The sequence below is a fragment of the Globicephala melas genome, chromosome 4 (genome assembly GCF_963455315.2).
Source record: "Globicephala melas chromosome 4, mGloMel1.2, whole genome shotgun sequence".
Taxonomy (NCBI): Eukaryota; Metazoa; Chordata; class Mammalia; order Artiodactyla; family Delphinidae; genus Globicephala; species Globicephala melas.
The window spans coordinates 48,186,962-48,207,358 of NC_083317.1; the positions used below are offsets into that span (position 1 = coordinate 48,186,962).

Genomic DNA, 20,397 nt, shown 5'->3' on the forward strand with positions numbered 1-20,397 from the left:
TAAAACAAACAACATCATTGGTCACCACTGCAGATTTCCAGGCATCAATTTATTACGATGAGAATTTATCCTGTCTTTCCTAAAACACTAGATAAGAAACGTGAAAAAGTAAATAAAATTCTTTAATGTAGAATTTCAGCTAAAAATTACAGAAGAAATGATAGAATTAGATTCTATCTAGAATGTAAAACTACCAAACTACCATTTTACAACCTCTGTATAAAATAATGCATCTGGGCAATGAGCATTGATAGATGCTAAAACCATTAAGTGAAAATTTGATGATGAATTTTATAATGGAGGGATCAGGCTGAGGCCACCTAAACACACCAAACTGCTTTAAACATCACTAAGTATGACACCAGCCATTATGTACCTCTTTGGGAGTTATTAGGAAATAAATCATACCATCTATAAAGTATTCTTTCTCCCCAAATGCTTAACCCAAATCTAAATATCTTTCACAGGAAAGTCAGGGATAGAGGAGCCAGTTCAAAAAGACATGGAAGCAGTCAGTTAAATACAGAATGTGAACCAGGATGCCTAATCCAATTTCTCCAGCAAATCAATGACATTTAAAAAGGGAAGGGAGAGAGGACTGTTATGGAATAAAAGAGACTAATGAGACCTAACAGCCAAATCTAACATATAGAACATATAGGATCCTGATTCAAAAAAGAAACAACTCTAAGAAGCATTTTTAAAGATCACCAGAGAAATTTAAATATGGACTAGGTATAAAAATATATTATGGGATTATTGTTATAATGTGATAAAAGCAAGGCATTATTAAAATTATTTCTTATCTATTAGAGGTGCATACTGAGGTGTTCATAAATTTTACAAATATGATATCTAGTTACACTTTTAAATACCCCTAAAAATAGCATGTGTGAAGAATACATGGAAAGAGATTAGCAAAACAGTGCTATGTATTTAAGTTGCATGATGAGACATGAGGGTAATTACAGGTTTCCCTCTCCTTATATGTTTGAATTTTTTCATAATAAAAAGTTTTAAGGAATGAAAATAATTGTAAAGAAATAAAAAGGTACCTAGTCTATTTGATCATCCCTCATCACTGAATTAGTGAAAGCTTGGTATATCTGTGGTAGAAATTTTCTTTATAGTTTTCTACACATATTTTTCATTAGCAATCTGACTTCTATCACTTTAGGATTGAATGCCTTCCACATCATAGGGAAAGGATGTTTACTACTGACCAAATTTGCAATCTATATTACCAAGGATAAAAAATTATCATAAGTAAAATATTACTTCTAATGCTCAACAAGTAAAGGAGCAGTAGATCTGTTTCCGCTTGTTTGCGGGTACGTATACAGCTTCCAGTCATTTTTATAGTGGAGGGTGAATATGGTGGGGAAATATTTGCAAATTTTCAAATTCCTTATGGTTTATATAGTCAAGGTTAGTGTTGTTACATTTGTCAAAGTGCCTAATTCTCAAATTTTGAAGGGTTACAAACTGTAATGTGTCTGCTTTAAAGTGCTTATCTTATGTAAAATTCAGTCCAGACATTTATAATTAATAATGTTACTCTCTTGCCTAATTTTATTTATTTATTTATTTATTTATAAATGTTTTTTGCGGTACGCAGGCCTCTCACTGTGTGGCCTCTCCCGTTGCGGAGCACAGGCTTCGGACGTGCAGGCTCAGTGGCCATAGCTCACGGGCCTAGCCGCTCTGCGGCATGTGGGATCTTCCCGGACCGGGGCACGAACCCGTGTCCCCTGCATCAGCAGGTGGACTCTCAACCACTGCATCACCAGGAAAGCCCGCTTGCCTAATTTTAAAGTACAACAGAGACTTCTCTATGAGAACAAAGGGCTGCAGGACAAAATAGATTCATCTTCAACATTGCTACATATATGCATGAATGTCAGATCTGGTCTACAGTAGTTCAAGTTATAGAATTAAACTTTGGAAGTTCATGAAAAGACTGTTTAGCAATAATCCTAACAGTGGATCAAAATATAAATCTTATCTTAGGCTATTCAGGAAGCCTTTGACAGCATTTTAAATAGATGATCCCTTTTTAAAAAAATGTTATCCTTTAAAAACCTTTTATTTGCAAATAATTTTTCTGGAGATGGCTTGAAGGTACCTACATCCTCAAATTACATTTTAATGTGATTAAAAATATTTTCAAAGAAATTTAAAATTTCATAACACAAATACAAACTTTAATCTTTTTGTCTGAAATACCCTAAAAATTTTTAAATGTAACACACTGTCTTTTCTTTTTAAAGGTAGCTTGGCATGAATAGACACCCAGAAAGCTGTAGATGGTATTTTCCACCAGAAGAAAGTAAAGACATAGTAGGGAGGAAAATTAATCCACATAAACAAGCTATGTTACAGAGATTTAAGGTATTTTAGCTAGTTTTTTTTCCCTGTGCAAGTTTAGTTATGTGGTCAGGGACTGTAGGTATAATGGCAATGAAGTTGATTATTTCTGCAGTATAAGCAGGGTATGCATTACATATTTTTTAATGTAAAAAATTGTGCTATGGGTTACAACAATTATGAAGATGTTTTGTAATTATGGCATTTCGTTCGGCTGAGGGTATAGAAAGAATGATGCTTCGAGATTTATGTATCATATAACACCCATTACCTTTTTACCTCTTCTTCCTATGCCTGAAACCCAAAGATCTTACCAACCACGGCCTCAGTGTATTTCCCTTCCGCAGGAAGAGGGAAGTACTGGTTTGGTGATAAGTTGCTTCCATATCCCAGGAGAAAACCTTCCAGTTTTACATTAGGATGTGGACGCAGGAACTTCAAGAGGATGGAGTCACTTGTGGTATTGATGTGGACCTTCAGGTTTGGCCTTTTACCTAAAGATGGAAACAAAAATATAGGTGGCTGTTACTTCACCTCTTTAGCATCCAAAGTTACTGGCTAGAGGCATTGTTACTGGCTAGAGGCATTGTTATTGGAAATCGTGATATCTAGCTACTCAAGATCACAGCACACCCACCAAAACAGCTAAAATACAGGTAATTTTGAGATCAAAGAAAACAGACTTAATAACATATAAAGCAAAAGCAGTCTAGAATACAAAGTAAAATCTTAGGGTTTAATATTTTGTAGTTTATAATTGAGCAGGTAAATGGGATTTAAGGCTACCTTGGCTATCCACAGTTGGTCAGAACCTTCATTTTATACATCCTATCTGGGAATGGTGAAAGGATCTGAAATTTCTTATCGGTAAATTGAATTACTGCACTTTAAAACCCCCAGCTTCCTCAGTGCTGGTCTCCAGCAGTATCCTCGCAGGACTTAGTGATTAACAGAGTTGGAAAGGGAGGGAAGTGGGTGGGTTTTGTCTTAGGGGTAACTGAGATAGTAGAATAAGGGATTCTAAAAGGAGCAGGGCTGAGAAGAAAGATGATTAGTTCCATTTGGAGTTCACTGGGTCAGTGAGACAACTGACTGTTGTCTCACTGATAGTCAACTTACTGTTGGACATTTCCAACAGTAAGTTGACTATCTAAGTGTGATGCTCACAAATGGGGTCCAGATCCATCGGGGTGTCTTTAGTTTATAAATGATTATTGGGTGAACTTCCCCAGAGAGACTGCAGAGTAAGCAGAGAAACTCTATATTTTCAAGGCATTATTATTATTATTATTATTATTTGGGGCCAGAAGGAGCTGGGTCCAAACTGCAGCTCTGCCATATACTTATAAGTGTGCCCTGGCTGCTCACTAACCTGTGCTTGAGCCTTCTTTCTTGATTTGTAAATTATGGATAACGATGTCTACTTTGACAGGTTGTTTACAAAGGTTAGTGCAAATGGCAATATCTTAAAGCTGGTACACAGTAATTGCTCGATAATTGGTTACTTAATCAGGTCCATCCAAAGCCCGTTAGTCACAGTTTAGAAATCCAAAAAGCTTTGTTAGGTTTTCGTAAGTTCATGTCAAACTAAGTTGGCAACAAAACTCAACCTGAACTGTTATGAGGCCACTTAGTCTTTCTTTAATCTCACTGAATAGTCAGTGTGACTTACTCACATGTTTAATTATAGGAATCTTTTTTAAAATTAATTTTTATTGGAGTATAGTTGCTTTACAATGTTGTGTTAGTTTCTGCTGTACAACAAAGTGAATGAGTTATCTATCTATCTATCTATCTATCATCTATCTATCTATCTATCTATCTATCTCCACTCTTTTTAGATGCCCTTCCCATTTAGCTCACCACAGAGCATTGAGTAGAGTTCCCAGTGCTATACAGTAGGTTCTCATTAGTTATCTATTTTATACATAGTAGTGTACATATGTCAGTCCCAATCTCCCAATTCATCCCACCCCCACTTCCGCCCTTGGTAGCCATAAGTTTGTTTTCTACATCTGTGACTCTATTTCTGCTTTGCAAATAAGTTCATCTGTACCATTTTCCTAGATTCTAATTATAGGAATCTTAATTCCTATACTTAAATGTGCTTAATTAAAGGGTGCTGATCAAGACCTCACTGAACAGGTTACTTAATACATGGTCTAGGCATCCTAGTACATTTCTAAAATCCAAAGATTTTCTGAATTCTAAAACAAGTCTGGCTCTGAGAGTTTTAGATAAGAGATTGTGGACTTCAATTATTTTCTTTCTTTCTTTCACTGGGAATTCATATTTTAAAAATATTTTACCTATTGGGAAGACTGTATTTACCAACTTAATAATTCAGTCTATTTCTCATTAATCAAAGACTTATATTGTATATATACCAGTCAGAACCTCTAAATAGCATGTGTTTCCCAAAGCTATCACTCTAAATTTATACTATTCCAGTAAAAAGTCATCCTGGGTGACCTCAATATAGCCACATAGAAGAATTCCATTAGGCCTTTGAAGCAATAAAAACAACACGTCTTGGAGACCAGGCTGTGGGAACCACTCTCTTACTTTAGCAGTCAGTACTATTTCCAGGTATGTGCATAGTACTTTGTACTTCCCAAGAATTTGATAAAATTTCTATAACTTCTTGGTTCTCTGACTGCTATTGCTACACTTGTGGCAAAAAACCCAGAGACACTGAGCAGCTTATCCAAAAGTCTGAGGGAGACTCATCCCCAGCTCACCTAGTCCAATTCTCTTATAGGACAAATGACTAAATTGAGGGCAGCCACACCTCTATCAGTCTGCAGGTTAAGTTCAGCGTCAAAACCGCATCTTAGGTTCTCGCTAGGCTGGACTTCCTGCTCTCATTTTTATTGAGAACTTTGTCATGACCCAAATGAGTAAGGAGTAGCTAACCCCCATACCATAATGCTGAAATTGATGTTAACTGATAATGTTTTGTCCTAACTTTATAAGATTTTGATAAGGTGATATATATATATCACCTTATCAAAATCATAGATAGACAGATAATCTTACATATATAACACAGATTTTGGTCAAGCCAATTTTCCCCTTCTTAGTTATGTGCCTAGATTAACCCTACAGTTAATCTAGGGTTAATATTCTGCTACCTTATAAGGTTATCAGGTCTTACAATAAATCAAAAAACAGCTGGCCTCTTTCCAACACCTTGTTAGGAAGAAGAGATTAGGAATCTTCATGAACTTAGGTTGCACTCTTTTTGGGCTAAGAGTCAAGAGTCACAGCATCATCACATTAGACCTTTGCTCACAGACTATGGCCTGATGTACCATGTTATTCCCCCCCTTGGAAAGTAGGAAGGATGGCTGTACCAACTGAGAAAAAGGAAGGCTGTAAACAGAACTACTGACTAACAAAAGTGGAAGTGTTCTTGCTTCCTCTGCCCACAATTTTCATGACTCCAGTCTTTCTCCCTTTTGCTAATAATTTATGTCAATACATACATCAACATCATGTAACTTTCTGAATATATTAGCATTTATCTGACCTACTTTCTCCAAAATTCCAATTCATACTACTCTCTAGAGCTAAACTTTTAAAAGTCCTGAGAAAGAAAAAAGCACACAAACAAATCTTTTCTCAAAACAGCATCACAAATTTAATAGTATATTGAGACTCTCATCTCAGTTCCTTACTGGATCTAGGAACTCAAATCCCTTTATTATCTTGCTACACATGAATTCTGTCTTTTTTTAAAAAAATTTTATTGGAGAATAGTTGATTTACAACATTGTGTTAGTATACTGGAAAATGAATCAGCTATACATATACATATATCCACTCTTTTTTAGATTATTTTTCCCATGTAGGCCATTACAGAGTACTGAGTAGAGTTCCCTGTGCTATACAGTAAGTCCTTATTAGTTTTCTATTTGTTACTTCTCAACATCGCTCATTTCTCTTTGGCCAGTATAAATCTTCTCACATTCTGCAATGCATACGAGGCCCTGGCCCTACACATATGCTCACATTGTCACCCAGCATGGATTCCCTCAATACCCCTTTGCTCACTCAGTTATGACCCTACTGACACTTTCAGAGCTCAGCAAAATGGTTAAGTAATTTTTTTGTCCTTTTCATCTGAATAAGTTCCTCAAGTGTCCCTTCAAATGAATGTTTGGACTAGTATTCAATTTTACATTCTTAAACAATTTCCCCAGTATTTTAAGGTATATCTCAGTGCATTCTATAATAATTTTTCATCTTTGATAAATTTATCTTCACTCCAAGTAATTCTGGCTTAAAGGCCTGGAACACTAGTCATGTAATAACAGTTATCTTTCAACAGTTAGTGCGAAGACCTCAGGTGAATGACTTAAGATAGAGATAATAAAAAAAAGTACAACATGATACAAGCTTAACTAGTAAAACATTGATAAGTAAAGTGGCATATATATCACCCAGGAAAGCCCAGGAGTACAGAGAAATAAGATTACTGGAAGAATATTTTATTGCATCCTATATGAGAAACAAAGCCTATACTAATCAAGAGTGAGAGAAAATGAAGAATGTGAGCATTTCAGGAAAGCAATACTAGAACGGCTGAAAAAAAAGATTGCATGTTGGCAAAGTAGAACTTTGGAACTATGACAGTTGTTTCTAATCCTCTGTTTGCAACACCCTAGGGTATCTCTAAATATTTCCAAGGGTGTTGTGAAATTTTAAAAGAAAAAAAATCCCTTTCAAAACAAAATTAGAAATAATCCCCATTTAATTTTTAAAAGAAAATACATGCCCTGTGGCATTGAAAACAGTGAGGAAGGTAGTGAGATGAGAAAATCAGACAAAAGGTAGAGCACTACAAATTCATAGAACCCTCTGGATCAACCAGAGGAGTCAGGTTGCTATTGCTATTGCTACAGGCACAGGTGCTGAGCAGATATTTAATGTTGACCCCAGAATTCTGAGTGCCTGTGGTCAGTGTCAATAAAACTCTGTAAAGAAACATAGCCCAAACACAAGGCACTTAGTTAAGCCAGCTAAACTACCATGGACATCCAGTCACTGATCTGTGAGAAAGGAGTTACCATCACAACCCATTTAGTAGGAGAAACTCTTTCATGGCTAATTTCTCTTCAGATTATCTTAACACTTTCCAAAATATTTCAGAATGTGGTCTAAATTGCTGATATGAAGTTGGTCATGTTGATAAAACCACTTCAATAGAAAAACTGCAAAACACGAAAGTTCTCTTCTTAAAAGTAAAAAATATCTATTAGTGTAGTAGCAGTAAATGCCTTAGCCTCTAAGCTCTCAGTGTTGTAAAACAGTAAATAGCAAGTTTGAGAATAATCAGATTAGCAATTATTTCCATAATATATTAAGTAAAAGAATAGCTATAATAGTGATGTCAATAAAATAATGATTCACTTGTTTCAGGATTAAAAGAATAAACCCTATTCTTTTCTATAAACCCATAGTATGTTCCTCTTTTTTTACACACATTCTATTTACATTGCCAACCTGTATACTTGTTCAGTCACTTATTTTGTTATACAAAATCAAATTTTCTCAGACATCAAAATAATTAAATCAGTTTCCATCAGTTCAGATATGATATGTGAAGCATAGGCTTTAAAAAATGATAAATTGGACTTGATCGGATTTTAGTTTTGAACTTTAAAGGGACTAATAAGAAAAAGAAAAGGCTAACTGTAGATTGGCAGAAAACATTTGCAGTACATTTACCAATTAGAGGCTTGCATCCAGAATATTTAGAAGAATATTTTCTACTCAATCAGACAACAAAACATTTAAGAATAAAGGGCAAAAGCTTGAATAGATCCTTCACTAAAGGAAATATATGATAACCAAGAAGCACATGCAAAGATGACATGAGGGTTGTCAGATGTTTTCAGTAAGGGGTCAAATAGTAAATATTTTAGAATTTGCAGACCAGATGTTCTCTACTGCAACTACTAAACTCTGCCATTGTAGTACAAGAGCAGCTATAGACATTATGTAAATCAATGGACATGTTTGTGTTCCAATTAAACTATATTTATAAAAATAGGCAGTTGGCTAGATTTGGCCACCCAGTCCTAGTTTACCAACTCCTGGTCAACATCCTTAGTCTTCAGGAAAATGCAAGTTAAAACCACAGTGAGGGATATCATACACATTAAGAATGGCACAAATGAAAAGACTGTCAATAACAAGTGTTATGCAGAATTTGGAGCAACTGGAGCTCTCATACATTTTGAGTGTGAATGTTAAATGTTTCATGAAGTTTCACCACTGGTGAAAACCGTTGGTCAGTTACCAAATAACCCATCAATTTCATTCCTAGGTATTTACTCAGGAAAAATGAAAATATAAGTTTATGCAAAGACTTGTGTGCAGATATTCAAAGCAGCACCAAAATGGAAAGAACCTAAATGTCCATCACCAGTTGAATGGATAAAAAAATTATGGCTTATCCATACAATGGGATATGAGCCAGCAATAAAACAGAACAGCATTTCAATGTGGTTGAATCTCTCTGGTTTATCATAATGCCACTGTAGAATAAGCCAAATTTTCCTCACCGCTGTAATCACCTTATACAGACTCTCCTGACGGGAGGACATTCAGGCATCTTGCCATTACAGCACTGGTGAAAGTAGTTTAATAGTGCCTAATATTATTATTCACCATTAAACAAATGGTACATATATAAAAGCAGCAAGTCCTTTTCAGGCATTACTATGCTCCAAGAACTGAACCTTCTAAGTTTCAGATGTATTCTGTGTTCTTCTCAGACAGTTAGCTTGCAAGTGGAAACATTCCAATGCCTTCATGATCAGAGCAGCTAATTAAGGAACTAACAATATGTCACATCTCAAGTGTATGTATTAAACAGGGCAGTTACTGTCTGATAACACATTCAAAATTTTCCCCCCCAAATCACAGCTGATGGCATAGATTGTGTTTAACTGAACTATAATGCTAAGTTATACAAACCATAATTTTAACATGGGACTTGGCAATAATTTAACATTTGTTTTAATTCTTAGGGAGTGAAAAAGGTATCATATAACAGTGGTGCTCACATGACTCTACCTGTCCTGGTACCATGATCCAAGGAAAGATGTTAGAAGGAGAAAGAAAACCATATGGAATTACATTAATTTTTCTGTGACAGCCACAAGGTAAAAGGAGTGGCCAAGGCAATTAGACAAGTGTCTTCAGTTGTTCCTGATCATTCAGTAGAAATGTGTAATCTGTAGTTTATAACATGGCTTTTCTTACCAATAACAACCACCTGAAAGCCAGTGACATGACTAGAAATTTTCCATAGCAAGAAAAGCACAGCACCTTCAGTTAAATATTTTAAGGAGAATGAAGATTAAATATTGCTATTAATCAAATAATATTGGGTATTACAAAAACTACTTCTACAAGTGCTGTAATGGCAAGATACTTGAATAACCTTCCATCAGAAGGAAAGTCTGTGCAAGATGGTTTCGAAGAAAAGGAAAGTCCGGGCCCATTCTGCAGTGCATGATGGCATGCCAGACAAGATAGGTGGAAGAAATTAAATTGCTTTGGTGATGATGGTGGTGGGAGGGGGTGTGTGTATTCAGAATTACAATTAAAAGCACTCACAGAATAATACGAGACAAATCCTTTTAAATTTTCAAGTTGTTATATTCTTTTTTTTTTTTTGTGGTACGTGGGCCTCTCCCTGTTGTGGCCTCTCCCGTTGTGGAGCACAGGCTCCAGACGCACAGGCTCAGCAGCCATGGCTCATGGGCCAAGCCGTTCCACGGCATGTGGGATCTTCCCGGACCGGGGCATGAACCTGTGTCTCCTGCATCGGCAGGCGGACTCTCAACCACTGCGCCACCAGGGAAGCCCCTGTTATATTCTTACTATTAACCCCGTGTATCTCACGGTATCCTGGCTCTCTGGATCTCCAGATTGGAATTCTTCCTCAAAACCCCATAGATTCTCTATCACTCTCTTCCCAACTCTTTACCAAGGCCCAGTAAAGAATTTTTGAGATCTTGCAAAGAGCTAGTGTGCAGTAAACACAGAGAAGCTCTACAACATGTCTTCCAGAAACAGGGATGTCAATGACAGTTGTTTAAGTTGCGCATTGCAAAAGTCTAAATGGCACCATTCAAACCATCTTTTATTTACGGCCCTATATAGCAGCCACATTCACAAAGATGATGCAAAAATAATTGCTATTTACAAAAATGGGCAATTTGGTAAAGGTAGCCATCTTGAAATTTTCTAATCTCTTCCCATAGGTCTCAAACTGCTCCCACCCACCCACCCCCGCCTTCTTACTTCATGCCTTTGATTTCTATCTTCCCTACCTTCTGATTCTGCTGTCACTGGTAATGAGGGGCTTTGGGTGGCGGGTTGCCTGGCTTAAGGAAGATAGGGACCCAGCTACAAACACTTTCGATATTGTGCTCCCTAACTTACAAATGAAATTACTTCACCAAATATATACAACTCAGATGATGAATCAGTGATCTAAATAAGAACAATTGAGGAAAAGGGATTCTGGGCATTCAGGAAACGATGAATTAATACCACACAGTTTTAGAGGTGAACAGAAGGCATCCCTTCTTTTGTTTTTTACAATATAAGAATATATGTATGGAAGCAACCTAAGTGTCCAGCAACAGGCGAATGGATAAAGATGTGGTATATACATGCAATGGAATATTACTCAGTCATAATAAAAGAATTAAATTTTGCCATTTGCAGCAACATGGGTGGACTTGGAGGGCATTAGGCTAAGTGAAATAAGTCAGACGAAGACAAATACTGTAAGATATCACTTACACATGGAATCTAAAAGAATACAACAAACTAGTGAATATGACAAAAAAAAAAGCAGACTCACAGATATAGAGAACAAATTAGTAGTTACCAGTGGGGAGAAGGAAGGGGGAAGGGGAAATATAGGGGCAGGGGATTGAGAGGTACAAAGTATTAGGTATAAAATAATATACAAGGATATATTGTACAACATGGGGAATACAGCAAATATTTTATAATAACTATAAATGGAGTATAACATTTAAAAATTGTGAATCACTATATTGTACACCTATAACTTACATGTTATATATCAACTATACTTCAATAAAAAAGAAAGTATATAAGAAATACCTTTTAAGAATATGTAAGAAAATATCTGAAAGTATAAGAAAAAAATCCTGATTAAAATAATTTAGATATATATAAAGCAAGATTTTTATAAATCTAAGGAAAGATGGCATTTTTTAAAAAGTATAGGAAAAAAGTTGTGGTTAAAGTCCCATAAGCCACATGGACCGCTGCCAAAGCCAGGGACTGGGGGGCTTTAAATAAACTCACAATTTGACTTTACACATACAGGATCAATGTTAGCAAGAAGCTCACAGCAGAGCGTCCCGTGATCTCTGCTCCAGCTCAAGCAGAGCGGGCTGCTCCCTCTCCTGTGCCCCAAGGTGAGACTGCCAGCTGGAGGACATGTGCCCACAGGCAACATGTGCTCTCAGAGTTCAGGAAATAAAAAGTCCAGCTTACCTGGAGAGCTCCCCTCAGAAGCCACACCTGAACGATTCCCATAGAGCTAACACCCCCCAGGAGTCAACTAGTTAACTTTTATTAGGACATTATGGTCATCAGCTACACAGAGGATGTTTTGCTATCAGAAAGAAATGCCATTTTGCCAAAAATCTGAGGGAGAAAATGTTTTCTTCCTAATGGGGCACTTTATATCTATTTGCCCAGATGTTTGTGTAAGTGAGTTCCATTTCAGCTAAAACAACCATGGTTTCAACCAGTTTCCACCTGGGTAAGAATTCCCAATGCCCTGATTCCTCAGGCCAATACTTCACCGTCTGGTGACTTTGGATGACTGAATTAGACTGAACCTGCCAATGTTGATATTTCAGCACCACTTGGCAGGGCTAACAGTTTTACCAAAGGAGCAAAAACTTCATTACCTACTTTATAACCCAACCAACAGCCCAGCAGGAAAATTACTTTTCGTAGACTACCTTCTAAATGAATGGCCTCTCATCCTTAAGGAGAAATCTTATCCTGAGACACATACAGTTGTCACTTGCACATACTTCCTTGATCTAATTCTCCCAAAATTAGTCTTTAAAGTCTGAAGCATGCTGGGGTTTTTTTTGTTTGTTTTCTTTTCCCCAGGGGGTGGGTAGAAGGGGCAACTACATGCAATCAATGACCATATATTTGCTATAAGGGAAAGGAGGCAGTAACCTGGTTCACTTCAAACAACTACAAAGTCTAAATAAAATCTATATTTGCTTTGGGGAATTTAGGGAATTAGTATTTTTACTCATCTGCTTTTCATTGTATCCATTCACTTACAACAAGGTACTAGGCATTAGTGATACCAATTCAAATATGACCTATCTGATCACAAAATTGTGCATCCTAGTAAATTAGGCACATAAATAAGTCAACTATTTCAGTGCAGCATGATTAGAACAATTTGTTCAATGCAGCTACAGTACAGGGGCTCTAGATCTGATGGAAGGGGTGGAACAAGAGGATATGTAACAAATGTGTCCCTTTGGTTTTATTAAACTGGTCACCAAAATAGTTTTTATGCCATGAGGATATGCCAAATTCAGGTAGGAAAGTAGATATCAAAATCTGTTTTGTAATACTTTTTCTGTACTGCTTTAGACAACTGGTAGATTCTTAGTAATTATTATTTTTTAACACATGTAAAAGAAAAAGAAGAAAAGGCTAAGGGGCTTAACAAAACTCATTCCTTTCTTTTCGTTCTTTTTGTGCTTGATTTCATGAAAATCCTGGAGGTGATTTGCTTACATGTTCTTGCTATTTAAAGTAAGGCATGATAACAATAGGTCCTCCTGATGGAAAAAGGGATAGGCTCCATGCCAGGGTTCTTAAAGAGGAGTCCCCCAATTAGAGCATCAGGATCACCTGGGAACTTGTTATAAGTACAAACTCTCAGACCCCACTCCAGACCTCTTGAATCAGAAACTTGTGGGTAGGGCAGTAACCTGTATCTCAACAAGCTGTTTGGGTAATTCAGATGCATACTCAAGTTTGGGAACCATTACTCTTTGCAAACTCAGTGCATTAAAATTAAAATTAGGGCTTCCCTGGTGGCGCAGTGGTTGAGAGTCCGCCTGCCGATGCAGGGGACACAGGTTCGTGCCCTGGTTTGGGAAGATCCCACATGCTGCAGAGTGGCTAGGTCCCTGAGCCACGGCCGCTGAGCCTGCACGTCCGGAGCCTGTGCTCCGCAACGGGAGAGGCCACAACAGTGAGAGGCCCACGTACCGCAAAAAAAAAAAAAATTAAAAAATAAAATTAATGGGCCCAATGTCTTTTGAAAGAGATTTACAGATATACAATACAGTGTGGAGGAAAAAGGACCTCACCCACAATGTTAAATTTCCTGTCATGAGAATTTTATATATATTTTGGTCTTTGAAAAAACTCTGTGAATTACACTTTTCTGGGATTATAATTTCTGGAGATACAAAAGGTAAATCGTTTTTAAATGTTAGGAACATTTCTCTGACTTCTAGCATCAATTACATGTCTTTAAATCTGACCAATATTTAGAGACTTAAAATGTTAACTCATCTTTGCTTCTATGATAAAAAATTTTAAACATAAGAAAAGTTGTAAGAATTGTGCAGTGCACATCCATAGAGCCACCACCAAGAGTCAATGATCAATATCATACTATATTTGTTTTACCACATATTTATCCATCTCTCCATCCTTTCATCCATCCATCCATCTAACTTTTCAATGAATTTCAAAGTAAATTGCACTTCACTCTTCTTCCTCCTAAACACTTCAGTATGCATATCATTAACTAGAGTTCAATATTTATATTTTTCTTTGGAGATAAAATTTACATATAAATTAAATACATAAATCTTAACTATACATTGCTGATTCTTTCCAAATGCCATACGTATATGTAACCCAAACCCGTATCAGGATGTAGAATATTACCGTCAACCCAGAAGGTTTCCTCACATTCCTTGTCAGCCCATTCCCAGCCCATCTGCCTAGAAACAACTATTGTTCTATTTTACTCTCATAAATTCGTTCTACCTGTTCTAGACTTCAGTTAAATAGAATCATACACTATGTACTCTTTCATGTAAGGCTTCTTGCACTCAACATAATGTTTTGGAGATTTATCAGTTCTGTTTTGTGCATCAGTAGTTTTTGCTGTTGTTATTTTCACTGAATAGTATCCAGATAATTATTAAAACTAACATTTTTATGTCTTCCGATGTCTTCACAAAGTATGAACCTCTCTTGATTTACTGATTTTTTAAAATATTGATTATATTGTAATACAATTTTCTCTGAGAACAAGTGAATTTATATATATACATATTTTTTCTTTCCAGGTATTTAACATTATGCTATTTACCAGGTAAACAAAACTATTTATAAACTCTCCTATTTACAATAGACACCTAATCATAAGACTTAAATAAAGGTTTAATGGTAAAGTCAGACAAAACTATATAATGATTTCATTTCCACTGGAAGGCTAAGCGCTGGTCACTGATACTCAAGTTCTCTGATATCTTTCCCTGTCACTCCCAGCTAATGGAACACCAGGCCAAGTGAGCCACTTTTGAAAATATTGACTTTCTTACGTCTAAGAGTGATTTTCACTAAGAAGAAACTAGATCAATTTAAACATGTGTCATAAAGAAAAACTAATTGCTTGTCCTGACAATCTCAAAATGATCATGTATCAAAAAACAGAAAAGCTGTCATTCTGATTAATATCAGTATCTTTGGTCAATTTTTCCAAAAGGACCAATATTTCTTATTCTTTTTGTTTCTCAATAGCTCCAATATGGGCAAAGAGTAAATTCTACTGACCAAGTAGAAGTTGAATTTAATTATAGTGCTTCTTTATAGGATGAAGCAGAAGATGCATAACTTCTACCAGCACTATAATAAATCCCGCATATATGAGATTATATAGCTCTTGTTAAAACATTGCTTGAGGGATCAAATTAGAAATACTTTTCATAAAAATGAAAATTTTGCCATCTTGTAAAACACCATCAAACAGTAACAAAACTTCCTTACATATTTCTGGCATTCATTCATTTCTGCAAAGTCATTTCTGCAAATAAAAACATAAGATGGATCTGGAACAAATGGTTTCACCCGCCATCACTGTTTAGACATTTGGAATCTTCATGAATTGTTTATAATTTGTGCAGTTAATAAATACCCAGTGCTGATGGTATACAGCTGCTTATTTTGAGATCTCACAGCATCAAAAGCCTTCCATGGGCTAGAAGGAAATGACTAAACCATCATGAGAGTGTGATCAGTGGTACCAAGTACTAAGGCAGGGTGGGCCAGGAGACTCAGGAAGCTCTAGGAAGGGCCATTTGCTAACAACCCCGTAGTAGGGCATCCCATTTTAATATGTTGTAGAAGAAACTGAAGAGGTTCTGGCAACAACTTTGCCTTTCAGCATGTTTGACCTAGGTCAACTTCCTCTCTAAGGCTCATTTTTCTCCTCTGTAGAATGAATTGGAGAATTCCAAATCCATTCTCAATCACACATTCAAGGATATCTCTAATACCTCATCAAGAAAAAATACTATCTTTCTATTAAAATGCAGGAACATAAGTGAGAAAATAAACTTGTTTATAAAAACACTGTCCTAATCATTTTCAGAAGATACTTTTCACATGACTCCAAAATTGTACCTCAGATTTGAAATAGAGAATAAATATTTTCATAGGCACATGGAAAGAATGTGTGTGAGCATCACATACAATTTTTAACAGCTTTTGTGAGGCATAATCACACACCACAAAATTCACCTATAAGTGTATGGTTTAAATTTATATTTAGCAAACTTCTAGAATTTACTGAATCCACCACAATCCAGTTTGAGAACATTTTCATCACTCTAAAACATTTCCCTGTATCCATTTGTAGCCAATACCTGCTCCCACCCCTAGCTCCAGGCAACCACTGGTCTACTTTCTGCTTTTCTGGTAATTTAATATAAATGTGATCTTTGGTGTCTGGCTTCTTTCATTCATATTGATGCACAGTATTATGTAAGTTACATGTGTACAATATAATGATTCACAATTTTTAAAAGTTATACTCCATTTATAGTTATTATAAAACATTGGCTATATTCCCTGTGCTGTACGATACATCCTTGTAGCTTGTTTTATACATAATAGTTTGTAGCTCTTAATCTCCTACGCCATGCTGTCCTTCCCCCCTTCCCTCTGCCCACTGGTAACCACTAATTTTTTCTCTATATCTGTGAGTCTGCTTCTTTATTATTATATTAATTTTAAGATTATGAATATTACTCTTGGTTGAGGACAACACCAAATTGTGAACATCCAGAAAATGAGCTATATTGTTCTATCACTACCACTAAATATATGTTACTTAATAAAATTAATAATTTTAAACTCTGAGATTCTTCGTTAGTCATTAATGAAGATAAGACCACTCATCTTGTTACAATAATTATTTTAAAATGTAGTAACTCCAATTTATCCATTATGCAAAAAATGAGCTTTCTGCAAAACAGTACAATGATCATTGACATTCTTAACAATGATTACTATACAGGATAAATTACTGAGTTGTCTGCTCAATCTCCAATCATTTCAGGTTTGAGAATATTTTAGACTACACTAATTACGTGAATATATGTTTATCAGAGAATTAGCCAATTCTATATACACTAATATGCATAAAACATATAACTAATGAGAACCTGCTGTATAGCACAGGGGACTCTACTCAATGCTCTGTGGTGACCTAAATGGGAAGGAAATCCAAAAAAGATGGGATATATGTATACATGTAGCTAATTCACTTCGCTGTACAGCAGAAACAAACACAACCGTGTAAAGTAACTATACCCCAATAAAAAAATATATATATGTAGAACTAAAATTAAATAAAAAATTAAATATAAGCCCGGATAATATAAAACTCTTAGAGGGAAAAAAAAAGTGAAATTTGATACAAAGTTTGGCCCTGTGAACAAAATGAAAATGACATAGTTGTATTCTCCTGACTATGTAAACAAAGTTATCTATAGAGGCTTGGGACTTATTTCTATTTTAATACTATTTGTCACTGTTACTTTTTCAATGAATTAAAATTCAAACAGAATTAAACATTTTTGAATGCCTAAAATGTTTTTCAATATTGATAAGATATTGAAATTTCTGATCATTGTACTTATCTCATGTATGTATATATCTCATTATTAACTTCTCTGATGTTTTATGACTAATGTAGCATTTGAACTTTTCTAGACGAGGAAAAGAAAGCCAAAATGGCTTGGTATCATTGCCTACTGGTCTGACATTATTAAATCTTCCCAGCCTGCACAGTGAATGTGACTCAAGCTTAAGACTAGGTACTTAAAATAGAATTTTATAATATTTGTAAAATGTTAGGAACATCTAACTGAATGAACTATTTTGGGGGAATAAAAGTCTTGTTCACTTAAAATTGCAGAAATAAGAAGGAAGGCTTCCTCATAACTCTTTTTTATGTAACAAAATTAGGGTGTTTTTTTTTTTCTTTTCCTCGTGTTCAGAACTCAGGAGCTATGATGAATTGTCCCCTCTCTATTCCAAATTCTAAACTACGAAATGAAGAAATGAGATTGTTCTTTGAGGATTCCAAGTACTATTCATGGACGATTGTTTCTTAAATACTGAAGATGTGAATAATTTAATTCCTACTGGTCACACCATTCCCCGGTGTGGGATGAATCACTTTAAATTGTAAGGGAAGCAGAAGAAGAGAGGTGAGGAGACATAAGGGACCAAAGTAAGTTGAAGTTGAGATAGTAAACTGTTAGGTAACAAGAGCGATGAGGCTGAGAAAAAAAGATAAAGAATACCGGGCGGGACTACCCTGGTGGCACAGTGGTTAAGAATCTGCCTGCCAATGCAGGGGACACGGGTTCAAGCCCTGGTCCAGGAAGATCCCACATGCCACTGAGCAACATGCAGTGTGCCACAACTACTGAGCCTGCGCTCAGCAGCCCACATGCCACAACTACTGAGCCCGCATGCCACGACTACTGAAGCTCATAAGCCTAGAGCTGGTGCTCTGCAACAAGAGAAGCCACTGCAATGAGAAGCCTGCCTGCTGCAACGAAGAGTAGCCCCCGCTCGCCACAACTAGAGAAAGCCCACGCACAGCAACGAAGACCCAACACAGCCAAAAATTAATTAATTAATTTTAAAAAATAAATATTACATTAAAAAAAATATAGGGCAAGGCAGCTTATTGGTAGCAAGAAATAGACACAATGGAATACTAGAGTAAACGCCCAAGGTTCACTGCTGAGGTGCCCAAACCTTCCACAGCACCACAACAGCTATGACCAGAGGAGGCAACAAGTCCAAAGGATGGGTAGGAATCAGTCAGTCAAAGTGTGTGTGCAAATGGGGTGAGGACAGAGTGTGGGAACAGCATTCTCAGGCAGCCAGAAGAGCAGGAGCAGAGGCGCTGAGGGAAGAAGTAACTGGTACATTTAGAGACCTTAAAGAAGGTCAGCATGACTGGGATGTGATGGGGCAAGGGGTCGCAAGGAAGCTTCGGAGGGTAGGTGCGGCCCCTGTAGGCCACCTTTAAAGATCTATCAGTGTATTAAAAGCAAACCTAAATTATTTTCTTCCACTAAGCTACACATATGCACAAATTTCTGAGAAATGAATAATACAAAATGTAAATATTATACAGTTATAAAATATATCCACATGTTAGAAACCGTGCCTCACATGCCCTTAGCAAAAAGCAAAAAGGTTTGGTCAGGAAAAAAGTATGCTGTTTTTTAATCAAAAAACACTAAAGATATTTTACCAATAGATTACAGATTAATGGAATTCAATGAATACAGGTCCCTCCTGTGAACATCAGACACGTTACGGCAACCAATTCAGCCAGTTGTAATTGTGAAACAAGGAAATAAAGGCTTACTCCATTTAAAAAAACAAAAAATCAATTGTTATTAATTCTATTCTTTAGCTAAAAGCTAAATGAAAATAAACCAATTGACTCTGTTACCAGGGACAGATGGAGAGTTACGCTGTTGACAATGTACTATAATTCTGTCTTCCCCAAACCATTCCTGTATTGCACTGTCCACCCCAGGCTGCTAACATATTTCCTATTCCACTTCCTTGCACATTTTCATCTCCCTTTCCACCCCATCCCAATAATAATCCCTGCATTAACTTTTTATTAACTTAAAAATAATACAAGTAATGCACTTATTTTAATTTACAAATTCAAATTAAAAAGTTAAAATTTTGCAAAAGTGTTGCAAAAGAGATAAAATTTGTTTTAAAAATTACTCATTATCTAAGATGCAGAGAGGTATTCAGTAAAGAAAATTTCCTTCTAGATACTTTTTTCCTGGTTATGATATATATGACAGTACACCAAAATAGGATTCTATTCTGTGCTATTTTATAACCTGTACTTTAACATAAATACACCTCTATATACTCATTTTTAATGACTGTACTATTTTTTAGCTAATTCATAGGGACCTTTCTTTGATAGTAGATAAACTGATCCCATAACACCTCAGTGAGTTAACAGAGTTTAACAATCATCTCAATAATTTTACAATTGAATTTATTTTGGTAAAATTTCATATTAATTTTACAGATAAGGACTTGATCTTATAAAGTTTGTATAGTTAGTTTGAGCCTAATTTTTCATTACATTTGAGAGCTGTCATATTGAATCCATATGACAATTGGATTAACTTGTATTGTTTGTGAGATTATTGCTAACATTTTTGGCCATGTAAACACTAATATTTCCATGTCCTTGAGATTCTCTGCCTGGTCCTATAAGGTGTGGTGCTTTAGGGTTGGAGGACTGCATGGTGGGAAGATATGAGGTTTGGAGCCAGAAACCTGTGTTCAAGTCTCAAGTTAAATCCACAATTGTCCTTGTCATATGAATAA

The 20,397-nt window shown here is 36.0% G+C and overlaps 1 protein-coding gene across 18 annotated transcripts in view; it reads right to left on the reverse strand.

The window, feature by feature from the left end:
• Positions 1-20,397, reverse strand: part of ABI3BP (ABI family member 3 binding protein) — a 262,547-nt gene that overhangs the window by 196,455 nt on the left and 45,695 nt on the right. For all 18 annotated transcript variants that reach the window (XM_060297984.1, XM_060297993.1, XM_060297987.1 and 15 more), the window contains exon 2: positions 2,682-2,861. In XM_060297984.1, coding sequence (XP_060153967.1) covers positions 2,682-2,861 — 180 coding nt within the window. The remainder of the gene's footprint in view (positions 1-2,681; positions 2,862-20,397) is intronic.